The sequence below is a fragment of the Ursus maritimus genome, unplaced genomic scaffold (genome assembly GCF_017311325.1).
Source record: "Ursus maritimus isolate PB19 unplaced genomic scaffold, ASM1731132v1 scaffold_1, whole genome shotgun sequence".
Lineage (NCBI taxonomy): Eukaryota > Metazoa > Chordata > Mammalia > Carnivora > Ursidae > Ursus > Ursus maritimus.
The window spans coordinates 19,317,418-19,342,518 of record NW_024423343.1 but is presented as its reverse complement, the minus strand read 5'-3'; the positions used below and the strand labels follow the sequence as shown (position 1 = coordinate 19,342,518).

General features: G+C 54.3%; 1 protein-coding gene across 6 annotated transcripts in view; it reads right to left on the bottom strand.

Moving 5' to 3' along the window:
* The window catches only part of TNS1 (tensin 1), a 204,151-nt gene that overhangs the window by 58,852 nt on the left and 120,198 nt on the right, over positions 1-25,101 (bottom strand). For all 6 annotated transcript variants that reach the window (XM_040640876.1, XM_040640886.1, XM_040640880.1 and 3 more), the window contains 6 exons: positions 22,840-22,952; positions 22,418-22,478; positions 22,103-22,178; positions 21,407-21,536; positions 19,910-19,975; positions 18,453-18,569 (listed from right to left, as the gene is read on the bottom strand). In XM_040640876.1, coding sequence (XP_040496810.1) covers positions 18,453-18,569; positions 19,910-19,975; positions 21,407-21,536; positions 22,103-22,178; positions 22,418-22,478; positions 22,840-22,952 — 563 coding nt within the window. The remainder of the gene's footprint in view (positions 1-18,452; positions 18,570-19,909; positions 19,976-21,406; positions 21,537-22,102; positions 22,179-22,417; positions 22,479-22,839; positions 22,953-25,101) is intronic.

Genomic DNA, 25,101 nt, shown 5'->3' with positions numbered 1-25,101 from the left:
TTTCCCTAACCCAGCTCCACCTTGAGCTGCACGGTGGTGACCCTACGGCCCGGAGCACAGATGCGCATGGCCGATGCTTCAACTTCAGGGCCTATCATTCACCTTGCCCTTTCCCTTTTCGAAAATCGTGGCATCAAATGAAACAGCCCAGACTCTGAGAGCGTGACGCTGCCCAGCTAATAAATACCAAGACTGCCCAGCGCGCACACCACCAACAGCAGGCCGGAAAACGCCACTGCCTCTCCCGCCTCCAGAGCTGCCTTCACACAGATAGGAAAGTACTGGGCAGAGGGTGTGGTAGACCTGGTTCCAAAAAGGTTATACTCAGTTTTACCACTTCCTATCTGAGAAAAAAAAAAAACGTTTTTTTTTTCCCCTTAAACTGCAGAATAGAGCTGGGGCAAAGATCTTTCTGGGTGGGAGATGGGCAAAGCTGAGCTTGAGAGGTGAAAATACTGTTCACTCTTCCAAGGTGGCTGGGTGTCCCCTGTCCCCTGAGACGCCCCTGGGCAGGGCAGTTTCATGAAATATACGATCGAGAGCAGGGTATGACCCAGTGACCTTCTGGAGTGCCTCGGATGCTCAGTAGTACTGGAGACCCCAGATTTGCCACACGAGGCCCAGCTGTGGGCCACCAGCCCAGGCCAATGCCTACAGTCACAGCATGGTCAACCCAGAGGACATCCTGAGTTCATCAGGCCCCCCACACACACCCCGATGTGGCCCATCAGACTCAGGGCGGGGAAGTTTCCCCTCCTCGCATATTTGGTCAGGCCTGGAGCAGAGACTAACCACCCAGGGCCCCCGGTTCCCAGAAGGAAATGCTCTCCGCTGTCAGAGTTGAGTCAGACACCATGAGGGGGATGCCCAAAGGGTACCAGAAACCCTGTTACGTTAGACCCTCCAAGGTCTCCAGGTCTGGCCACGCAAACAGAGTGGAATAATTGAGGGCAATTCTACAGCCGAGAGAGACTCTCCCCGTGCAAATCGAATACACGCTCCATCCCCTGCAGGATGAGCTTCTGGCCGGCAGCCCCCCAGCTGGGCCGGTGGGGTGCCCCAGGGCCTCTCAATCACACTGAGGGTCCTCCAGGGAGGAAGGGAGCCCAGCCTCCTTCCATCACCTCCTTCAGCCCCCTTCCCGCCCAGGGCTTTCTTTTCATTGGCAGGTGTGGAAGCATCTTCCCAAACCTGAATTTTTTGCTCTTTCTCTTAAGGAACAAAAAGCCTGAGTGTTTTGGTTTTCAAGCAGTCTATCCTGGAACAGAAACAGGAAGCAGGAAAAGAGAAAAGGGCTGTTTCACAGCCTACCCGTGGGAGAGGTGAAGTCCCAGAGACAAAGAGCTGAGGGGACAGCTAGGCCAGGGGTCCTCCCCCAAGGTGACGTGCCTCCCCCCCCCCCCAGGGAACATGGAACAATGTCTGAAAATATTTGGGGCTGTCGCATCTAGAAGAAATGCTATTGGCATCTGGTGGGTGGAGATGCTGCTGACCATCCCACAGCACAGAGGACGTGGCCCGGCAACGAGCAATGACCCGGCCCACGTTCCCATGTGCCACAGCTGGGGCGCCGTGAGCCAGCCTGACAGCAGAGGGAGTTTGGGGTGTGAGACACAGAGCTCGGACTATGACTCAGGAGTCCTGGTTTCCGGTCCCCACTGCGCCACTAACTCGCCACTTGACCCTGGGTAAGTCACTTCCTTTTCCTGGGCCTCAGTCTCCGAAGTGGTAAAATGAGAGAGAACAAGATGAGCTCTGAACTCTAAATCAGCCGGTTCTACGCAGAACCAGGAGGAGGAGAAAGGCCCAGGTGTGCCGAGCATCAAGGTGTTGAATCAATGTCAAGGTGTTGAATGAATGTCAGGCGGGCCAAGGGGGAGTGCAAGGAGAGGCCTGCTGCCCAGGTGGGGTGGGACGCTGTGTGTGGGATGAAAACATGTCCACAGACCTTTTCAGGACCTCCTCACGCCTTCCGGCCAAGGAGTGGGGAGGGAGGGCTGCCCGGAAGCTCAGGAAGGTGGAAGCAGGGCAGGTTCTGGGCACCCCTCGCACGGCCCCGGCCTCCCAGGGTCTCCAAGTGCTCCCCACCCAGGAAGGCAACGGACAGGGCCAGGCTCAGGACAGCGTTCCCTGAGAAGAGGGCAGGAGCCAGTGTGCCCGAGGGTTACTCAGGAAAGGAACTGTCAACTCCCAGGCAGATGTCCAAGCGGGACAAAGGTCGGGGGGGCACACCCGCACACCTCCTCCTGCCTCTCCCCACTCTTACAGCCTCCCAAGGCGCAGCAGACACCTGGAGAAGGATGCAGGGGAATGGGGAGGGGGCTGCGGAGCTGGGGGACCCAGGAAGAATGGGAGTGTCACAGAACGGGGACAGTAGGTTATTGCTGTGCGTCTGCCCTGCGACGGATGCTCTCACATTTGCTTCCACAAGTGCCTTTTAAGGGAGATACAATCGTGCCCATCTTCCTGATAAAGAGACTGAGGCTTGGAAGTTGTGGCTTGCTCAAGATCACATGGCCAATCTGACTCTGACGCTCATGCTCTTTCTGCTTCCAGGAGAAGGAAGGAGAGGGAGGGGCAAAGGGGGAGAGCCGGAGGCAGCCACCGGGACGAAGGGAGTGAAGAGTGACAACCAACCACAATGCTGGGTCAGAACAGCCTGCCCAAACCCCACCATCCAAGTGAGTGCTGTCCCTGTCCAGGTGGTCCCCTAGGGCTTTTATGCACGTATCCTAATGATGCTTCTAGGGCTCCAAGCATTCCCGGAAGCTTGTAGGGAACCGCTATAAGCCTGGTTCCAAATCCACTCAAAGGAACCCATCCAGCACTTCGGGGTCAATCCCCATTCTTGACCCAAACAGGCCCATTAAGTACCACACATAACTACTGGTTATCGGACTGGCCATGCAGTTTTATAATTAGAGCCCCATCACCACCGTGGGGGTCTATGGACGAGTGGTGGGTGTACATCGAGTGGGGGTCTTTGTGGTTCTCTGCATAGACGGTGAGGGGTCTATGTGGTCCTATACATGAGTAATGGTGTGTGCGGCGGGGTCTGTGCGGTCCTATGCCTCAGTGCGTGTGGCTGTGGGTGGCGAATCTGGTTGGGTCTCTGTTTCCTTTCCCAAATGGGCACATCCATGTGCATCAGTGTAAGGAGGCTCATACCGGCATCTCCGTGGGGTCTGCGAGGCAATGTGCATGAGATCTCGCACCTGAGCAGGTGTGGGCCAGAAGCTGGCTGTCCCTGCTGCAGAGGGGCAAGCTGGGAGTGACTCTCCTGACCCACAGAGGCTACAGAACCATGGGGTACAGGCCTGGACAGGACACAGGAGCCACGGCACTGCCCCCAGGCTTCTTTCGCTCCTTGTGTCACATGAAGAGCACCTGCCCAGTTCTGGAAGGTTTGCAAGCAGTGTACAGACAGAGGGAGGGGGGCAGGGAGGCAGGAAGGGAGAAGAGATCTGAGTGGCTTTGAGCTTTCATATCAAAATCTGATCTCACTGCCCCTGGAGAAGGAGGAGAACAAACATCAAAGAACACTTTGCTGCTGACAATTTTTAAAGCTATCAGAGCAGCCCAAGGCAAAGTCTCTGACAAGCATCAGGGCATCGACAAGCTGTAAGGATGTGAAGACTGGGCTGGTCCAGGATAAGGGAGGCAGCCAGAGCTCCTGGCGCCCACCCACTACAGCTCCTCAGCTGCTCCCCAGACAAGGGAGTCCCACTGTGGCTTGGATAAAGCCCCCAGAGGTTGGATAGGTCCTGGCCCCGGAGGGTAGGAGAGAGACCCCAGCAGGCCTGCCATCGGAGGCAGGATGCCCCGAGACCCTGTCAGAGAGTCCTGTGCTTGCGAATAATGCTTGAGTACAGAAAGGGAGGGGCAGAGAAAAGGGAGTTTGCGGCAAGACTCCAGTGTCCCCTTTGCACACAGAACCTTGTTGGGGCTTTGTCGGAGCACTCTAGAATTTGCCTTGTTCCCCCACGTCCATGAACCGTGGTCACTCATCCCATTTAGACAGCTGTGTGGGGTGGAAGGAAACTCAAGAAAATCCAGTCCTGCCACCAGTTCTCCTTTCTCATGTCCCTCCAAGGCAAGCCAGTTCTCCTGGAAGTCAGATCTCTCTGCCCGGCCTGCTGCAGCTAAATCCCACTCTCTCGCACTCAGTCCTCACATCCCTACTCAGCCGCTGCACAATAAACAGACCGGAAAAGGCTGGCCGGTAGCAACAGCAGCAGCCTGGGAGTCAGGGGGCAGAGTCCTAGGAGTGATCTTAGATGGGCCTCAGTGTGCTCCTCTGTGCAATGGGACAGCACAACCACATGACCCCCGAACTCCTGGCCAACTGTTGGTGCTCGAAGAGCCACCTCAGAGAAAACGCTCCGCTAGGCACTGACCCTGGTTCTCCTCTCCTGCTTGGTCCTGCTTGGGTGGCTCTGAGCTCCAAGCTCATCTGAGGCTCTTTCTGCGGCAGCCCGAGGGCCCCCGGGGGCTAGGACAGAAATAGTGACTTACAGGAAAGCTGGAAGTACACCCCAGGCTGCAGAGCTCGTGAGGGCCATGCCGGGCAATAAAAAGGCTGATTTATTTTCATCAGTGAAATGCCGAAACCCAATCCCCGGAGTGAGCTGACCCCGCAGACAGCAGCAGGGAGCGCCCCACCTGGAGCAGAATCAGCTGGATCGCAGCCTGCAGGTCTCACTGCTGGGGCTGGTGAGGGGAGGAATGGAAGGGGAGGCCAGCTTAGCCCGTGTGGCTCCAGGTCCCTTGGGATGGCCTCTTCCCAGCCTGCTGCTGGCCGGCAAGGGTCTCCGGGATGCAGGTGCAGCAATGGCAGAGTCATCAAGCAGGCTTTCCATTTTAACTCTTGTTTTCAGGAGTCTCAAACCCCAGGCCACTAGGTCCACATGCCCACTTGGGGGGAGTGGGGGCAGAGGGCCAGAGCACCTCGGACCCCTGCCCCTGTGAAGCCATGGTGGGAAATGATGGGCATCAGAATCCCAGCTCTACACCCACTTGGCTGTGCAAACACTGGTTGGTTACTTAACCTCTCTGTGCCTATTTCCTCATCTGTGAAACAGGGACAAGACTACTCAGCTCACAGGAGGGTCCTGAGGAGCAAAGGAAATCAAGGGCACCTAATAGAGCCTCACATATGGAGGGTGTGTAGAGAAGGAAGAGGTGGATTTCCCCCTAGTCCCTAACCAAATTGCTGGTGGGGAGTGTCAATTAATACACCCCTTACAGAGGCCACTTTGGCACCATAGAGTTATATACGCATATATTCTTCACCCAGCAATTCCATTTCTACAAATTCCACTTCCACAGATAGAATTGCACAAACAAAAATGGTGTACGTACAAGGTTATTCTCTGCAGCATTGTTGAAAACAACAAAAGACTGGAAACCACCCAAATGCCCATGTCACTTAAATACAGTTAAATAAAATACCAGTTAAATAAAACACAGAACATGTATACAGTGGAACTGATGCATCTGAAGAATGCTAAAACGGCTCTTTACAAAGCTATTATGGAAGAATCGCTATGACACATCGTTGGATGAAAAAGCTCAGGATACGAGCCAAATCCTTGCAGTGGCTACCAGAACCCCCAGTGACCTGGTCCCCACTACCTCTGACCTCATTGCTTACAGCCTTCACTGCAGTGACCCTGGCCCCTCTGATGCTTCCCAAGCCTAGGTCTCAGGCAAGCTGCTGCCTCAGGACCTTTGCACTTGCTGCGCCCCCCACCCCCCGCCACCAGCAATGCTCTTCCTCAGATATTTTCTTGGCTGACTCTCTCACCTCCTTCAAGTCTCTGTTCAGATGTCTCCTCCTCAGTGAAGGCTGGGCTGATCAGCTTTTTAAAAAATGTCAACTCACCCCTCAACCCCCCCATCACCCTTATTCTCTTATATTTTCTCCCAAAGTCTTCATCACCTTCTAGCATGCTCTGTCGTTTAGATACAATATCTTCAAATTTGTTTTTCATTGTCTCTCTCCTCTCACTAGAATATAGTCATGACAAGGGTGAGGATCTTTGTTTTGCTCACTGTTAGGTCCTCAGGATCTAGAATAGTGACTGGCACATAGTAGGCACTCAGTGAATATTTGTTGACTGAATGAGTGAATGTTACTGTGGGAAGTCCATGCACCAAAGAACACAAGCGATTTGTTTTTCTTTTCTTCTTCTTTGTCAGTGGAGCGGTTTCAAGGTTACCCTTACAATCATGTTATTCTCACTCTCCTGCACTGTTTTCTCAAATGGATGAGAAAGAAGCAACATTAGGGCCATGCTAGCAGTCACCACAACCCAGAGCCTGGGCATCATGGGTGACTGGTGCCAGGGAGGCAGGACCGTGGAGGTGAAGACCCTGGAAAGACCCTGGGAGCTAGGGCTGGCTCTGCCCCCAGCTGTCAGTGTGACCGCCACAAGTCCCCCAGCCCCAGAGCGGTGGGAGGAGCTCCCCCGTGGGAATGGAGCCTGGTGTTTGAAGGATGCCAGGGAAAAGGTTCAGACACCTGCACCTGGTTCCACATGGTAGGAAGAACATGGAACGTGCAGCCAGAGGCCCAGGTTCAAAGTCCGGTTCAACAACTGTGATCGTCAAAAACTGAACTGACTTGCACTCCCGGAAGCATTTAAGAAAGTAGCCCCCAAGGTCAGGTAGCAGTACCAGTAACAACAAACGTGAACCCCTGACCCAGAAGTAGGTGCCTGTAGATGATCTCAGGTAATTCTCAGCCCCAGAGGAGAGGTGCCATCCTTGCCCCATTTTACAGGTGAGAACACTGAGGCTCAGAAAGGCTAATAGATCTGCCCAAGGTCAACAGAAGGCAAACGGACTCGTCCGCTGCAGGATTCTGTGTTCTCTGTGTGTATGATTTCGTGCTGTCTTTTCTCTGAGTCTCCTGGTTCGCACTCCCCTCCTGGACCCTGGTATGTGGCTCCCTAGGCGCGCCCCTCATCCTCACCTCCACCCTCTCCAACGTTCCCACCTTCACCTGCTCCAGGGTCCTCCGGCATCCCACCCGCCCTTCCCAGGATGACAGCGGTGGTGAGAGCGAGGTCAGTCTGAATCGACTGCTTTTCTCCCCCTCCACTAGCTAGACTTAGAGCAATGTCGTTACGCCACTTCTAGACTGGAAAACAATTCTGCTCTCCATGCCACGTCCACCTCCCAGACCCAGTGCAAATGCGGCCCCTCTGCAGAGCCGTCCACCTCTGAGCGCCACCAGCCCCCGGAAGCTGCCTGTCTCCTGAGAAGCCAAGGTCCCTGGCTGAGATCCTTCTCCAGCCACACCCCCTCCCACACTGTCTGCAGGCAACTCCAGCGCACGACTTTCTACAGCGTCTATAGCACCCGGGCCAGCACGATGCCCACCACCTAGGAGGCGATCAGTAAGTATTTGGGGCAAAGAAAGGAGAGAGCAAAGGAAGGGAGAGAAGGAAGAAGGGCAGGAGAGCAAGTGGGGTGATGGGTGAAAAGCAGCCGCAGTTGGGTAGGAAACAAGAGCTGATTAATAGAAGCGTCAATATCCTTCCTCGGACATAGTTAGAATCGGTATCCTGGGGTCTTGTGGGCTCTAGCTAACTTGCACTTGTCTACAGGTCTGGCAGAGGAGGAAAAGGGGAGGGGGGTGGGAAAGTGCTCTCCTCCTGCCCTGGCTGGAGCTCGATATTTGAGCACAGCAGGCAGGCAGACGTGCAGCCCAGGCCACCGGCCAGGAGCTCTGGTCCACTCCGAGTGTGGCTCCGTCCTTCCAACCTCCAGCCGATGGCAGAGATTACAGAGGACCAAAGGCACATTCACTCCGGAGGGTATTGTTTTACTGAATGTTCCATGGGCAGACACTACTCTCCAGGCCTGCCAGCTGCCTCGCAGAGCAGAGCCAGCAAAAGGTCTGAGGGCATGGGGACAAGCCCCGCCTTGCCCCACTAAGCAGGTGGCCGGCAGATGCTGGGTCAGTGGTGTCATCTTCTCTACCCACAAGGTCAGGCCAACCTTGCGTGTGGATTCTCAGCACTCTTGAATGTTGCAGGAAGTCAGCAGAGAGGACTCCCCCCGCCACCTTGGGGGAAGAGAAGGTACCAGATCCTCCTCAAGAAGCCATTCTATCCCTGCCTCTGTCACTATGTCTGTGCAGGCCATCCCACACGGAGACCCATCTCCCTTGCTTCTTGACGTCTCTGCCCAAGGGTGCCAAGAGGACAAGGCCCCAACCTCCCCACCACAGCTGACCCACTCTCTCACAGACAGGAAGTTCTACCAGGTGGCTAACTCAAATCCTTCCTGCTGCAGACTAAGCCCTAGGTCCTATATGACATGACAGAACAGGGACAGAAGATTTCTGCAGCAGCTTTGAATTTCTCCCTCTCTGCCCATCCCTGTCCCCCACCCCCTGAACTCACATGCCAGAAGGGCTGCCTTCTCCAGGAACCAGGTTGGGATTTCCCAACAAAAACCAGTCTGGTGCTGAACCCCAGGCTCTCGGTCAGAAGATCACCCCCTAAAGCCCTCTGCTCAGAGATATGGGGCTGATGCATCACTCTGGGATCCCTGGAACCTTCTTGTGAATTATTTGGGACCACCTGCGATCTTACACTCCTCTCTCCTTGGTCCCTCTTACCCAAAAGTTCCAAAGGCAAGAGTGCCACACCCCATGAAAGTATGTCAGGGCAAATATTTAGCATGGGGCCCAAGTGCTCTTCCAGAGAGGCACAGGGGCTATGCTCCCCACTGCGAACGCCTCACTCCCAACCCAAAGGGGCTGCCTTCCGGAAGAGGGGCTACCCTCCCCCATCCAGCCTGGCCTTGGGGAGATGAAGGGACGCAGGGCCATGTGGGTGGCTGAGGCACTGGAGGGCAGAAGTCAGGCACGTCTGTGCTGCTCTGCCATCCAGGGGTCCGAGACGTGGCCTCCCTCTCTGTGTCGCGGGCCAGCTTGTCTAGGCCAGTTGCAGCACCAGCTCTAGGCCTGGAAAGAGACCAGACCAAGCAGCCTAAAGCATTTTGGACTATAGATGAATAATCGTTTCGATCAAGATCATTAAATGATAGGAAGCAGTATCGATCCCCAACTCTGACTCCAGACCCCCACGCTGGAATCCTGCCTCCACCATTTACTCAGGACGCTACCTTGGACGAGGCCCCCAGCCTCTCTGCTACTACCTGTTTCGTCATCTATAAAATGGGAACCCGAGTCGCAGCCAGACGGTAACGTGGAAGTACTGGGGATCTCCGTCGTGACAGAGGCCCCAGGAAGATGAACGTCCCACGCCAAAAGCAAGGCAGGCGTCAGCACACAAGCATTGCAGAAAGACTTCGCCAGCAGCGAGAGCGGGAAGAGACAACAATCCACAGGGTAGGAGAAAACACCTGCCAATCACTTCTCTGATAAGGGACCTGTTTTCAGAATAAAGAACGTATAACTCAATTGCAAATGGACAAACAAAAGAATGATGTTTTTAAGTGTGTGAAGTATGTGACTAGACATTTCTCTAAAAACAGATCTATAGTGGCCGGTTACCACGTGAAAGATGCTCAACATCATTAATCACGAGGGAAATGCAAACCCAAACCGCGAGAGCCCACTTCACACCCACTAGGACGGCCACGGTCCGGAAGGCAGGAGGTGGTGAGGACGCGGAGACACTGGCATCCTCAGGGGTGTAAGATGGTACGGCCACTTTGGACAACAGTCTGGCAGGTCCTCAAATGATTAAACATGCTGCAACCCCATGACCCGGCAATTCCACCCTTAGGTTACCTACCCAAGAAGAAGTGAAAACCTGAGTCCACGGGAAAACCGGCCCATGAATGCCCACAGCAGTGTTTTTTAAAAGAGCCAAAAAGTGGATACAAAGCAAACATTTGCCGACTGAGGTATGTAGGACCAAACTGTGGTGTGGCCATAAATGGAGTATTATTCAGCAACCAAAGCGAAGCACTGACCCCCACTCCAACCGGGGTGCGCCCTGAAAGTATTATGCTCAGTGAAAGAAGGCCACGTGCTGGGTAATTCCATTTACAGGAAATCTGCAGAACATTCCAATCTGCCCGGACAGAAAGGAGACAAGGCTGGGGATGGTTAGGTTATGGTGATGGTCGTACAACCCCAAATATACTAAAACCCACCGAATCATATACTTTAAAACAGGTGCAGTGCCGGTATTAAGTTATATCAAGGAATACCAGTTTATTACATGATATTGGGAATATATAATGTTAACTGTTTTATATATATATATAAACATTTATATAAATATATACACACAATTTTTTTTTTTTAAGAGAGAGAGAAGGCCAAAAACTATTCTGTGGCTCTAAACCACCTCACACACATTCATGTGAGGAGAAAAAGGATCAGGAAGGGGGAGAGTCCAAGAGGAATTTTGGAGAGTGTTGTTTTACTGCTGGGGGCTTTTCCTGCCATCTTCCGGAGCAGAGAGCACAGGAGAAACAGAGCCTGGCTCAGTCTGAAGAGTGAGAGGCAGGCGGGGGAAGGGGGGGGACAGACAGAGGGGCTGCCTTGGCCACCTCCGTCCCAGGCTTGGCTGAGGCCAAGAGCAGGTAAGGGCTCCTGCAGGGCTGGGGAGGGAGAGCCAGCCTGGGGTCCCCTCAGACGCTGTCCAAGAGGGCCACCTGTTGGGCTGAACCGACCTCAGGAGGAGAAGGCTGCAGGGAGTGAGGACTGTGTGGGCCCAGAAGGGTTGTGAGAGTTGGCCAGAGCGGCAGTCCCCTGCCTGAGGGAAACACTGAGGGAGTGGCTTATGGGGAGCTTAAGGGGGGCCCCCAAAATGCCCACAAAAGCTCTGCAGGAGAGACACAGTCAGCATTCGACACCTCCAGAATCTTCCATTGGCAAAGAGCTCAGGAGTGGTCATCTGTGCCTGTCTCCACCGAGAGTGTTCCCGGTGGGTAGGAACCCCCTCCTGATTCCCTCCCTCATTCCCTCTCCGTAAGTCAGGAACCCTAGTGGGCCGCCCCCCACACACATACACGCACGGCTGGTGCCGGGCAGGAGCCGACAAGGGGAAAAGAACAAGCTGACTGATGTGCCAAGTCTGCTGGCCCTGGGCAAGCCGTGACTGACCAGAGGGTCCTCCATTCCCTGAGAGCGGCCACATCAGGCATGGGACTCACCCTAATATCATGCAGGCACAGGGAAGGCGGAGGACAGATTGAAGGGCAGTGGTAAACGAAGAAAGGGGTTTGTATAACCACACCCCGCAAGTCCTGCCTATTAGTCACGGAATAGCAGTGCCTACTGGGGAGGGGTAACCACGAGAACGTGGAGCTGGTGGGGCCCGGCTCAGGGCGGGTACCAGGGCTCGCTACCCTCCAGTCACTGGCACTGTTATCATTACCATCGTTAAGGCTTTAGAGCTGAAGTCCCCTTTGGAATCCACCCTCCTCGATTCACTGATAAGGGAACTGAGAACCAGAGAGGAGAAGTAACTTTCCCAAGGTCACACAGCAAGGTGGTGTCAGAGGCAAGTCTCTGGAGTCCCAGGAGTGGGGCTCGCAGAAAAGAGCCAGCTGTAGACGGTTCCCAGAGAGTAGAGGGGCCAGACGGATGTGGAATTTTTCTCAAGAAGAGAGGGCTTGTATACATTCAAATCACCTCTCTACCTTCCCTCCTCCAGCACTTAATAATAATAATAATAATAATAATAATAATAATAATAGTAATAGTAACAGACACAAATTACTGCCAGCATAGTCCATACCAGGCAATCTGTACTTCGCCTTTCGTGTACATTACCTCATTGGATCTTAACAACAATCTCATGAGGAAAGTACTGTTATTGTACCCATTTTATAGATATGACATTTGGGTCTCAGAGAGGTAAAGTGCCTTGACCAAGGAACACAGTTATAAACAACAGGGCATAGAACCAGATCTTCTGATTCTAGATCCCACAGACTTCATCCCTATCATAGATCTTAATCTGTTCAACATTATTTTCACTTTCCGCACCATTTCTCAACCCCCTTTGAAGTTAGGCTTGGGTGTGTGACTTGCTTTGGCCAATGAAATGTCGGCAGAAGGAATGTGTGTCACGTCCGGGCAGAAGCAGCGTGCACGTCACAGTGTCCGTACCCATTGTGACAGCAGTGACCACTGAAACAGCTATGGGATGAAGCCACCACCAGCCTGGAATAAGTAAGATGAACGCAGACCCCTTGCCAACCCATACTGGACAGGCAGCATGGGCAAGAATTTTTTTTTTTTTAGTAAGAATTTGGGGCTATTTGTTACCCAGCATAACTAAGCCTCTCCTGACTCCTACAACCGTCACTGGGCTACAGTGTTGCCCCCGCTCCAAGCTCATGAGGTGGGAAGGTCTGAGAGGGAAATTCAGCAGGTCCACCTTGGCACCTCCCAACTCACAGAAACAAACGATGATTAAGCCCAAAGAAACAGAAAGAACGACTCCTCCAGTGCCCTCGCTTTACAGAAATAAGGGAGATCTGTAGAAAAGGAGTTACCAAGGACACCCAGAACACAAATCTCCAGGCCAACGTCTGTCTGAGTCTGTCTGTCTCTCTCTCCAGGTCTCTGCCTCTCTCTCCCTCCCTCTTTCCCCTCTCTCAAAAACAAAAACAAAAACAAAACAAAAACCAGAGAATTCTTAGACAAGCCCAGCTCAGGAGAAGTCATCGCTGACCAGGGGACTCCGGGCTGCCATCACGGAGGCTCTTCCCTGGCTCAGACAACAGAGCTCGAGGAGGCACTGGGTACCCTACAGTACTGGAAGTCGCCCTGAGGAAGGGAATGCCTCTCCTCACAGATCCTCTGAGGGCTGAGAAGCTTGAGCACAAAAACAACACTCCCTTGTCACCAGCCCCTGGCTCTTGGGGGACTTCCCACAGAAACAAAGGAGGGCCTGATGGGCACCACGCAGGAGAAACCCAGAAGAGGGGTGGTTACCAGCCCCCCTGGCCATCTGCAGCCAGGCCTGAGGGCTTGTCACGGTCTCCAATCTTTCTTTTAGCCCCGAGCAATCCACTGCTGTGCCCAGCATGCACTCCGATACCCACTTAAGTTGTGAGAGGCCCTGAACAACTCAATGTCTGAGGAGGTTGGGGACAGGAGAAGTGAATGGGGACAGTGAGGCAACTCAGGCCTGGCCAGCCTCCGGGCTGCTTGGAGGTGGAAGGCAGCCCACAGCTCTTGGTATGGAACTGGCTTCCGAGAAGGCTTGTCCTGGCACACTCTGGAGGAATTTGGAGGCTGCTCTGTGCAGCATAGGCAAAAAATACAGCCCCACTCCCACCCACAGGGAGCTGGTTGCTGGGAGCTGGGCATGGGGCTTCAGAACTCAGGCCAAACAGCTAATGGGGCTTCTGGAGGCTGTGAGATGTGGTGTCAGCCAGAGCGCTGAGCTGGCAGGCTCCAGACCAAACCAGAGAAAGACAGACACAGCCTGCAAGGAGGAGGCTGGTGGGGGGCCAGACCACTCTCCCCTCCACCCGCCCTGGACCTTCTCTTCCCCACCCCCCCAACTCAGAACCCAGACTCCAGGCATCCGACTACAGGCAATCCAGAAAACTCCTTCCTCGGTGTCATGGGCTGACGTGTTCCCCCCCAAATTCATATGTCGAAGTCCTAACCCCCAGTACCTCAGAATGAGGCTGTATTTGGAAATAGGGCCTTTAAAGAAGTAATGCAGTTAAAACGCGGTCACAGGAGTGCGCCCTCGTCCAGTCTGACTGGTGTCCTTATAAAGAAGGGATCGGGACACAGACGCACACAGAGGGAGGGCCGAGCAAGGCACAGGAGAAGACCACCACCTACGAGCTCTGGAGGAACCAGTGCTGTGGACACTCGGCACTCAGACTGCTGGCCTCCAGAGGTGGGAAAGACTCGTCTGCTGTTGAAGCCGCCCAGTCTGTGGTACCCTGCGGTGACCGCCCGCGCAGACCCAGCAGCGGCCTGTGGGGCTCACCAGAGGGTGCTTCTCCCTAAGTCAGGAGTCCCAGAGATGGCGCGTGCTCCCCTGCTCCCCAGCCACATGTCCCAAGGCCTGGAACCTTCTCTGGTCAGAAAGTTCTTGATATTGAGTTTCTATCTGATTCTTCAGCTTCTGTCACTCCCCTTTCCATCTGGCCTGAGTGCAGGGAGCCATACGGGTCCCAGAGCCTCCATGGTCACTGCAGCCTTGGTCCACCACACATCGGCAACTCTCCCTTTTCCCTCGTCCAAAGGGGAACGGCCTGCCCCGTGTGGCGGGGAGCTCTCTGCCATCTAAAGGTGTGAGAAATTGGACAAGCATCTGCAAGGACCACCCGAATTAGGGGGTGTAGGGCGCCAAATATGCTGAGCTCCAAGGGAGGTGGGAAGGCACCCCTGGATTCAATATCAACCCCACATCCTATCTCATGACCGCCCCCCACCCCGGCACGACCACCTTCTCCACATGTCGGTGTGGCCATCGGCGCAACGGGGTCAGGAGAACAGGAGCTGAGGCCATGCCAAGTGAGGCTCCACACGTGAGGATTTTCTCCCCCTCCAGCAGGTCCCCGGCCTCTCGAGCCTCAGTGTCATCCCTGTGGCAGTAGGGCATCAGATGGGCTCCGTGACTGGCCCAGGCCACCCCAGAGAACAGAAGTCCATGGATTTTCTTCCATCATTTTGCTGCTGAGATCAACCAGCGATGTCTTGAGGGAGTGGCAACTTGAACTGGGAATGGGGGGGTCAGGAGGAGAAGGGGGTGCAGGCATCGAGGAAGGGGTTAAGAAGAGGCAGGAGCAGGTGGAACTGGGGGTAGAGGGCTGACAGCCCTCACTGCAAGGAGGGGGTGAGGAGCAGCCCGGGCCAGAGATAATCTCTCTCTGTTCCCCAGTGCCTGGCTCAGCGCCCCCTGCCTTCCCCTCTGAGTCACCCGGTGGCCTCCAGAGACACTGGCCTGGCCTTTCTGATCCCCTCCCTCACCGGGCCTGAAATAGGAGAGGCGTGCCACTTCCAGAAATGGCCTCACCTCACCTCAGACACGCTACCCCTCCTTATTTTGAGAGGCCATCCCCTCACCAGAGGCATCGCAGTGCGAGCAGCCCCACGCCATCTTGGGGGGTGGCATAGGGACATCAAGGGACACGCCTCAGCTGTTGCCTGCACTTAAGTCCAGCTAAGCACCTGCCCAGTGGTCTCCCGGCTGCTACGCTCCAGGTACGGCTACATCCTAAGGCCCAGGACAGGGGTTCTCCGGCCAGCCCAGTGGTGAGAGATGGGGACAAGCTCGGTGGTGACCCAGGGGGTGTCACGGGAACCGGCACCCAGAATGCAGGCATCTGTGGTTACCAAAACAGCTCGGTGGTTAGTGCTGGGGTTCCACACCCAGGTCTGCTCTGCACTGGTGAGGCAACCTTACACAGGTTACTGAACCCCACTGTGCCCGTTTCCCTACCCAGGCACGGTAACAGTGCCCCTCACAGAGTGGCTGTGAGCCTTAGGTGAAATGGTGACTCACAAGGGCTTGCCGCCGTGGCTGGCGCGTAGCAAAGCCAGGGCGGGCTCCCAAGGCCAACGGGCCTCCCCCTTAGCCTTGTCTGCAGACGCCAGAGACACTGGCCACCGTCACTACGGACGTGTCAGAGACTCCTGAGGGGCCACGACAGGCCGCCTCCGCAGCTCCTAGTCTCCAGAAGGTGCTCAAAATGATTTGTTGACTGAATCCCCCTTCACAGGAGAGTAAGCCGAGGCCCTGAGAGGATGGCGTCTTGTCAAAGGAGCTGAACCCGGGTAGTTTGGATCCAGAGGCCACACTCTGGATCCCTACACTAAACTGCCTTTCGGGAAAAATGCTCCATTAAGCCAGTGACACCCCAAGTCTGTAGAAAAGGAAACGGAGAGCATAAGAAGGCTAAGAAAGGCCTTCAGCTACAGAAGGGGGGATCTGGGACCTGGACCGGCCCCGGGCAGTCAGGCCTCAAGCACACATGCTCAGCCACTCTACCACAGCACCTCGGGGCTAGCCTGCCTCTCCCTGTCCGTGACTACCTCCGGGAGCAGGCACAGCCACCTCGGGTACCACATACCCACAGAGCCCATCCCCCCAGCCACAGGGCCACTCCAGGGAGCTCCCAGGCACCTTCCAGGCTCCAGCTGGAGCCATCTGCTGGGCACCCCAGAGTCTTGGAGGTTAAGTGTCCTTACCCCAACTAGTATATGGGGAAACTGAGGCACAGGGACTTGCCCACAACTAAAGAGACAGGCCCAGGCCTCCTACTTCCCTCTCTTGATCAAGAAAATTAGCCAGAAGAAAATGCTTTTATCTCTGGGTCCCCGAACCTAGAACTTTCCAGAAGTGCCTCCAGCCAGAAAGAAAAGCAGGATTGGAATAATGGTCACTGTTCCCGCCCCACGGCTGGCTTTCCCGTCCCCATGCGGGATGCCGCCCAGCAGCAGACAGGCAGAGTCTGTCCTGGTGACCACCCCAACTGCGTAACTCCCAGTCCAGGCCAACTGTACTCGGGACAGGCCAGGCCAAGGAAGAGGACAGCAGAGCCTCGATCTGCTTCCCCTGCCTTCCCTTCCCACCCTTCAGGCATAGGGCCAGCTTCTCAGCCTCCAGACAGGGGTCCCTCTGTCCCTGCAGGGTGAGCTGACCTTTCACTGGCCAGAAAGTCCCACTGGTTCCGTCCCCCTGCCTGGGGGGATGGATGAGGAGAGAGGAGGGAAGCAAGGGATGGAGAAGAGTCCAGGGCTCCCTCAACCTCTCCTTCCTCCCTGTTCCTGCCTCTCACTACTGCTGTCTCCCTCTGCTCCGCCGGCCGTCTGCCCCAGGCCTTCCCTTGAGGCAGCTCTGTCCCCACCGGGCCTTCCCCGGCCTCTCCTTCCCCCTTAACTATCTTGCCTTTTGTTTGCCTGGCACTTTATAGTTTACGGAAGGTTTTTAGATTTACCACTGCACGGAATCCACAGCAGGAAGAGACGGGGACACATTGAAAATACCTCCAAATTGCCAAGTGTTCTTGTTAAAAATGCAAACATCCCCAGAACGATAAACAATTAGGCTGGCAGCCGCTGGTAGCTTAGAACGAATTCATTTCATCCTCTGCCCTCTCCCCAGCCACTCAGCACCGCGGAGGGGGCCGGGGCAGTGGGGAGGAATGCTTGGGGCGGTGCCTCAGCAGGACGGGGTATCTGGGGGGAGGACAGGAGGGCGGAAACGAAGGTAGGCTTGAGGACAAGCAATCGGCTTTGCACGGTGCTGCCTGTAAACAACACGCCCTCAGCGAGCCCTAAATGCTAGCCCAAACACCGCCCGCATCCGGCTCGCTCTGAAATCCATCACTCATTCTGGTATCTCAAAGGCCAGAGGGAGAATCTTTTTGGAGAAAAGGCCTAGAAGACTTGCAGGGTGGAGTCAACAAATCGAAAACCCTGGAGAAGAAGGTGGAAGGAGGCAGGGGAGTGCAGAGGATCAGGAGCGAGTGGGGGGCCAGCAGGCCTGGCCCTCCCTAACCCAGCTCTGCCCCAGGGCCCAGAGTCCCCAGGATGGCACAGCCCCACCCTAGGACCAGCTGCAGCCCCAGGGGCTGGGATCTGGTGTCCTTGAAAGGACATATCCTGGGCCGTGGGGGTAAATCAAAAGACCCTTCCTTCCGGGGGGGGTCTCAGTTACCCCCAAATGATAACTGCAGGATGGGCCGACAGTCCTGAGAACCCTTCCAGCTCCCGCATCTGCAGTTCCGGGACCAAATCAGAAAAGCAAGTCTATGCCAAACCCCACGCGGGCATCTCAAGAGCTCCTGGGCTCCAGCTGTGCTCAGTTTTAGAGGTCCCACCCTGCCTCCCATATTCAAATAAACCACACAAACAAATACAACCCACATCTAACCCTCAAGGACTGAAGTGAGTTGCAGTCACCCACTTGACATAATGCTAGGTTTTGTAGCTAAATTAAACATGCATTAATTTCGACTGCGGCTTACTTTTCAAATTTTGGAGCCTATCGGTTACCAGCTCTCAAACATTTTTCTTGGCTATTGATGAAAGCTTGTAGGCCTTACACGCTGTGTCTAATTCCTAGCGCTCTGACCCCGGGGAACTCAGGCCGTGAGCCTGGAGACATCTAAGAGCAGGTTTCAAAGAAATCGAACAAAGTCCTGTGTTTGCTGCACGGGAGTTATGTCAAGCTCTCACTCAAGGCCACCTCCTCCAAGGAGCCCTCCCAGGCCCCTCCAGCTCTCAAGAATCCCTCCCCTGCCAGTGTCAGAGCACAGGCCGTTCATGGTTCGTGCCCTGTCTTCATTATTTCACACATTCCTGTTTTGCCTTATTGTCCCCCACCGAACTGGGAGCTCTCCAAGGTGCCCTGGACCTCTCCTCGGCCTCCCCTCTGAACCCACTATGGTGCTGCAGCCCACCAGGAGCGCCGAGGCCACAGGAGCAGGGCAGTGCCACGCGGAGAGGAGCTGGAAGCCCAGTTGCCACCTACCCTCCATGCCGTCCTCTCGATGCCCATCAAAGTTGTCATAGGAATCCCAGCGGATGAGGGGATCAGAGGTGTTATAGTCCACGGACACGCTCGGCCCGTTCTCCAGGTGTTCCATGCCTGAAGGAATGGGGCGGGAGGGCAGCGAAGAGAAAGGAAAAAAAAAGGATTAGCAGCTAGAAAAAAAGAGAAGAAGCCAACAGCTCCCCCCAGGGCTGCTCCCTGAGGGGCTTCTCATTTTCCTGACCACGTGCGGTGCGGCCAGTGGCTTAGAGTGGACAGAGAACCCAGGAGTCTGGTTTCTTGCATTCTTGTTTTGTTTTGTTTTGTTTTGGGAGGGGGGAACAGAGCAGAGGGAGAAGGAGAGAGAGAGGGACCCCGGAGCAGGATCCACGCCCAGCATGGAGCCCAACACGGGGCTCCATCCCACGACCCTGAGATAGTGACCTGAGCCGAAATCAAGAGTCAGATGCTCAACAGACTCAACCAGGCGCCCCTGGTTTCTTGCATTCTTAAGAAGGCTCATATCCGGTTACAGGGGTAAATCAAGACAGGACACTGAGGAATGAAGAGCCCCCCGGGAGAAAGCTGGGGGGCCTTCTGGCCAGGTGTCTGCCTCTTCCTTTTCCGTGTCCCAGAGGCCCCTGGGGCAGTGCCAGGAGACCAGAAAGTCTGCCTCTGTGTCAGAGGGAGTATGGAAAGGCTTGTGATGAGCAGCATGAGGTCGAGGACAGCAGGGAAACCATGGCCATGACACTGAGAGGACACAGGTCATTCCAATCATCCCCCTGCCTCCCATTTAAGAGGCTCCGGCTCCAGGCAGAAATGTGAGGGGAGAAGCAGTCTCTCCTACACATCCACAGAAAGATGAAGACTGCACGAGCTGTAAGTCCCACCTCCTAGGGCAAGTCCCTTTCCCAACCTGGCAGTCCTTCCTTGAATCTTCCCAGTGTCCCTCCATCTGTAGCCTAACTTCGGCTCATCTCATTCTGTTCTCAGATAGGGTGGAGAACAACTGGTCTCCACATATAACCAGCCTAAAGGCTTAACAGCTATTATTAAATTGGCCTTCTCATCTTCAGGTTGAACCACCTCAGTCCTCGTAAATACTTCTCATCCATCCAGCACCTCTGAATGTCCCTTCAGCCACTCCCTCCATCTGCCACAGCCCTCAGTCTCTGAATATAATGGGATGGTGACCTAATGGGACCAGAACAGTTTATCCTATCCAGCACCTCTCAGTCGGCCCTTTTATTTTTATTATCCAAATATTAAGTCACTGATTCATGTTTAGCTAGAGGTCCACTGTGATACCCAGATCCTTTACTGCTGGCCTGCCTCTCATTTACAGGTAACTTGATAATTGCAGAGCACATCAGTAGGAGAATGGTGGGGGTGGGGAGAGGACAGGTTAGGATGGAGGCAAGGGGGTAGAAAAATGAACTCTAACAAGCTTATACCTTGAATTTTCTCTGGTCCATAAGAAAACACAAATTCTACTTTGCCATATTCTGGAAATCGATCATCTGAAAAGAGAGAAGGAAAGACAAAAATGAGCAATTAATTCCCAAAAAGGACTCCAACTTTAATGTTTCTGGAGAAGGTTAAAATAATACACAAACATATGGTTGATAATACCATATACATATATAATGAAATAAGCCTCTTGCCCACTTTGGCCCCAGTCCTACTTGCCTGAGATAACCATTCCCAACCATTTCTATTTCTTGTTCTACTAGCAGTTACCTCTAAGACTCTAATAGCCCCTATTTTTATGCCACTATTTCCTGATATACCAATTTCAAGTAATCTCCATTGATTTACCACTATGAAGATAATGAATTTGGCCCACTAATATCACTCCCATCTCCCTTCTTATTAAATCTAGTAGTAGTATTTATTCTGATTGCCTTTGAAACTCTAAATACTATAGCTAAGCCTCTATTTCTTGAACTGTCCATTTTTAGTGGTGCCGACTCCCTCTGTGTAAGAGGAGAAAGTTTGTGCCCCCACTTTCCCCTGCCTCTACCAACTCCACCTTTATGTTGTCTGTTACCCCTTTATTTTTCCCTGTTAAGACTGATAACATTTACATTCTGTTCTGTAATCATTATGGCGTCTTCTGTTTCTGCCCTCCTGGCTCCAGTACAGAGGAAACTCATCATAGACACATCCTTCTACTGCATGAGCCAGACTGCACTTGGAGGGGGGGGGGTTCAGGATCCTCTCCACCCCCCACCCCACCCCTGAGCCCCAGCCCTACTCTCTTCTCTTGGCCTAAGCCCAGTCTGGACACAGATTACCGTCCAGTGCTTGTGGGAAGAGAAGTTACAGTAGGGATGGTGACTGCCCATCATGCCTGTGCATGTCTCCATCACTGCAGGCACCGCTTCCTAGTACCCCGCTCATGTGTCTCTTTCTCCCATGGAACTGTGAGTTCCCTGAAGGTAGGGCCTGACTTCTTTCTCTTTGTATCCCCAGGGTCTAGCACATGCCTGACACATAGAGACCCATAAGTATTTCTTAGTGGATGGACAGATGGATTTGGATGGATGAGTGGGTGGGTGGATGGATAGATTTAGATGGGTAGGTGGGTAGATGGATGGATGAATGGGTGGATGGATGGACAGATGGATTTGGATGGGTGGGTGGACAGATGGGTGAGTAAATAGATGGATGGTTGGATGGATGGATTCAGACGAGTAGGTAGGTGGATGGATGGATAGGTGGGTGGATGAGTGAACAGGTGAATGGATGTGGATATTGTCCCAGGTCTGAATGTGATACAGACAAAACCCTAAATAGATAAAGAAGCAACGGAAGACACCTCCCTAACCACCTCTCCTTCCCTTAGAAAATGGTTTCGCCTTCACTGCTGCCATAGGTCCTCCATTATTTCTCTTCTACCTTGTGGTACTATAACTTGCTAGGTCTATGTCTCTGTTCAATGAGCCCACCTTTGAAGGCATCATCAAGGTCTTCCTTCCCAAAGACAACCCCCAGGTCATGGATGGCACAGGTGTGGAACTGCACACGGAAGATGACATCTCGGGCTGGGCTCCGGAACTTCTTGTGGTAGCACTTCAGCTGGGTGGGAAGGAGAGCAGAGCCCATCAGGGGCCAGAGGAGGGGACATCAGGTCTCGGGGAGCCTCCTTATTAGCTCCTTGACTGAGACCCCAGGGCTCACCCAAACTTAACGAGGGAGAGGTCACCAATACCAAACAGGATCTCAGAGCTATCTGGGGAAACTTCTAGAAAGCAGAATGTTGGAAGCCAATCTTGCCCTGTGAGGACAAAACTGTCCTCCCAAGAAGTTCCTGCACACAGAATGGAAAAAATAGCAGTGAATTTAAATTGCAGGAGGAAAGACTGAAGTTAGAATTGAGGGAGTCCTTGTCACAGAGGCAAGGAGGTAACAGCTTATGCTGAGAGATATTTCCCTGGAGATATTCTAGAACAAGAGACAAGCGCAGGAGAAGGGATGTCTGGCTCTGAGGCAGGGGAAGGCCTTGCAGGAGCCCTGAGGGCCTATGGCCCCAAGGCTGGTGGCCCACAGGAGTGACAATCTTGTCTGGAGAGGCAGGAGGGGAGCGGGGAGACAGAAGAGATAAACAGGGAGGAGGGGGCTTGAGACAGGGGAATAGCACTCACCAAGATGTCTCCCTTCAAGAGCAGCCCGGGCTCGATGGTGATGCAGATGCTGGTCTGGCTGTCTCCTTGGACATTGCTATGGGGGAGAGGTAAGCGGAGAGCAAGAGAGCTGCTGAAGGGGGCGGGCAGCGTGCTTGCTCCCCGCTCCCCCTGCCACAGGGCTCCTGGGAAGGTTTGCTTGCCTCTGTCCCTCAGCCCTCTGCCAGATGAGATCCTCCTAGAAGAGGTCCTGGCCCATCCCCCCACACCCTTGTCCCTGGTCCTCGGCCTTGGGCCTCCGGCCTCCCTAGCCTCTTATTCCTGTGGAATACTTACTAGATGCCAGACGTGTAGACAGGCTGCATGGCCTGGTAGATCCGGAGAAAGGGCCGGCACCCTGTAAGGGAGGGTCGTGTTAGCAGGGGGCAGTGTGGGGGCGGGGGAGAGGGGGAAGGAAGGAAGGGCTAGGGAGAGGAGAGGTAGGAAGGAGAAATGGAAAGAGAAAGGAGGAAGAAATACTAGCTTTTCCTCTGAGAGGCATTTTTAAGTTTACAAAAACTACTGCCACATCCAGCATCACGTGCCAGCCGGCACTGCCGGATTCGACCCCGTGAATACAGCGGGGCTCACCGGAAGCTCGGGAGGGGGCGCAGTCGAGACTCCAGTCCAAGCCTACATTTTTATCCCCTAAGGCTGCCTCTTGAGAAAAGAAGATGGGAGACAGGAGGGGAGGGAAGCCAGACAGCTCAGGCGGGTACCTCCTTTAGACTCGAAGTTGGGGATGCCGTGCATGATCACGTGGTGCAGAAACAAGGGCTTGTTGTTCATTTTGATGGAGCCAGAGAGCAGGCCACTGAAGTAGTGCACGTACCTGCGGCAGGGAGAGGGGCAGCCTCAGCGGGCGATCTGTCCTAGAGCACAGCCACCCCGGTCTCCTTTCTGGCCCCGCCTAGCGCACCGCCCCCCCCCCCAGGCCTCCTGGAAGCTGGGCTTTCCACTCCAGCACAGTCCTTCCTTGCTGCCTGGAGCCCCAGGTAGGGTGGGCAAGCAGATATCACTCAACCAGGACCTGAGTCAGGCCAATGCACCTGTTTGGGGTTCTCTGGCGCCCCCTGGTGGTCAACATGAACATCTCTTTCCAGCTTCGCTCCCAGCCCAAAAATCTGCCACTGGACCAAAATTCCTCCCACACATCCCTGACATCCCTCACATCATTATGCTGCTCACTACTGTACAAGGCAGGCTGATCAACCATCAAATATCTCTAATACTGTCACACTGAGCCTAAACCAAGCTTATGCTTATACCCAAGGCCCCAGTTTTGCCCCAACAGACCCACCAGCCACATGACAGTCCAGCAAACAGTGAAGAGCTTAGTAATTATAGTCCTTCATTTTTTCATATCACACCGAAGTGTATGAAATTCCTCTATATATGGTATTGAAAGACATCTAACTTCCACTAAGGAGTCCTATCCCTCAGGTCAACACTCCCCAATTCTTTTTGGATCTTGTTGGAAGAATGCAAGAATTAACCCATCTCCACTCCTTCTAGAAGAGAGAGGAATCTGGGTCCAGAAAGAGTTGCCTGCACATAGCAAGAACACACAAAGCTGGGGGTGGGCAGGGAGAGAAGGAAAGCAGTCTGAACTTCAGTGCACCTGCCAGAAAGAGAGGTCAGTCCTTTTGCTGGCAATTGGTCGATGCGTCCTCCTTTTCTGAATGGCCAGAAGAGGCCGAGCTGGGCCAGCCAGACCGATCAGAATGAATCCTGAGACTCCAGGAGAGGCTCTCTGAGGCTGGTGGAACCAGAACCTACATGACCATGACAACGGTCCCCTCCTATCTCTGGGCTCCTTGGCCCCCCTCCAGGCCTGCGAGCCTCTGTCCCTGGGCCCCGGGTGGGGCCACCTCGCACTACCCAAGCCAGATAATCTGATGGGCAGCACCGGTTCCTGTTCAGCCCCTGCCCAGCCCCCAGCCCCATTACTCAAACCGGAAACCTGGAATGGTAGTTCCTATCAGATCTCTGGATCGTGCCAACAGGATGTGTCTGTGTGCTGGGGACAATGAGTCCGGGGGTGGGGTGACAATGAATGGGGGAGTTGCAGGCAAAGCCCCTCCCTCTGCCTCTCTCTCTGCCCTCCTCTCCTCCAACTGCTCCATTCCCTACAACTGACACTGCCCAGAAGGCGGGAAGGTGGCAACAAATACGCAATGAAGCCAACAGCCATACTTTCACACATCGGTCCGGACACAGTGACCCACCCATAAGCAGATGCGGTTGCAGATAGAAGCTGCCAAGCAGACAGATAATATAAACACACCACCACCGCCGCCCCCACTGCGTAAGTGAGCGCTGAGCACTGTGGTGTCCCAGCACACTCCTGCTGCAGAGAGGGGACAAAGGTCCCGTTCCCTGGGCTTTCAGCTTCAGGGACGTGGCTGTTCTGCCCACTCTGTCCACGCCACATTGTGCCATCGCAATACCACATTCCTCATCCTTCATGGTCAGACTCGTGACCAAGGCCACCAGTCATATGTGGCAAGCGGGTACTTGAATGACAGCTCTTTCCTCCGCAGGAAGAAGCCCATTGATCTACAGATGCTGTGTCTGGCAGCCCAGCCAGAATTTTCTGCACATAGACATCCGGTTTCTGATGGCTGACCCAGAGACCGGCTCCCGGCTGTCCTGTGCCAGGTGGAAGGCTCCGGGGGCCGGAGGGGCTCACTTCTGCTTGGGCTTCCCGCTACAATGGCAGACACACTCACCAGGAGAGGCCAGGGGGTCCTGCTGGCCTGGTCAGCATTCTGAGGGGCTAGAAAAGTCAGGGGGATGCTTTGGCCCCTGGGCCAGCCTACTCGTTGTTCCGTCTGCATGGTTACCGCAGACCCGCACTCAGGAAGCTTCCTTCCTCCCCTTGGAGCTCACCCCATGGGACACTTTCTCTGCAAGTTCAGCCCTCGTACCCACCCCATCACTCTCGAAGCCATCATGCTCTGCTGGGTTTTTTTTTTTTT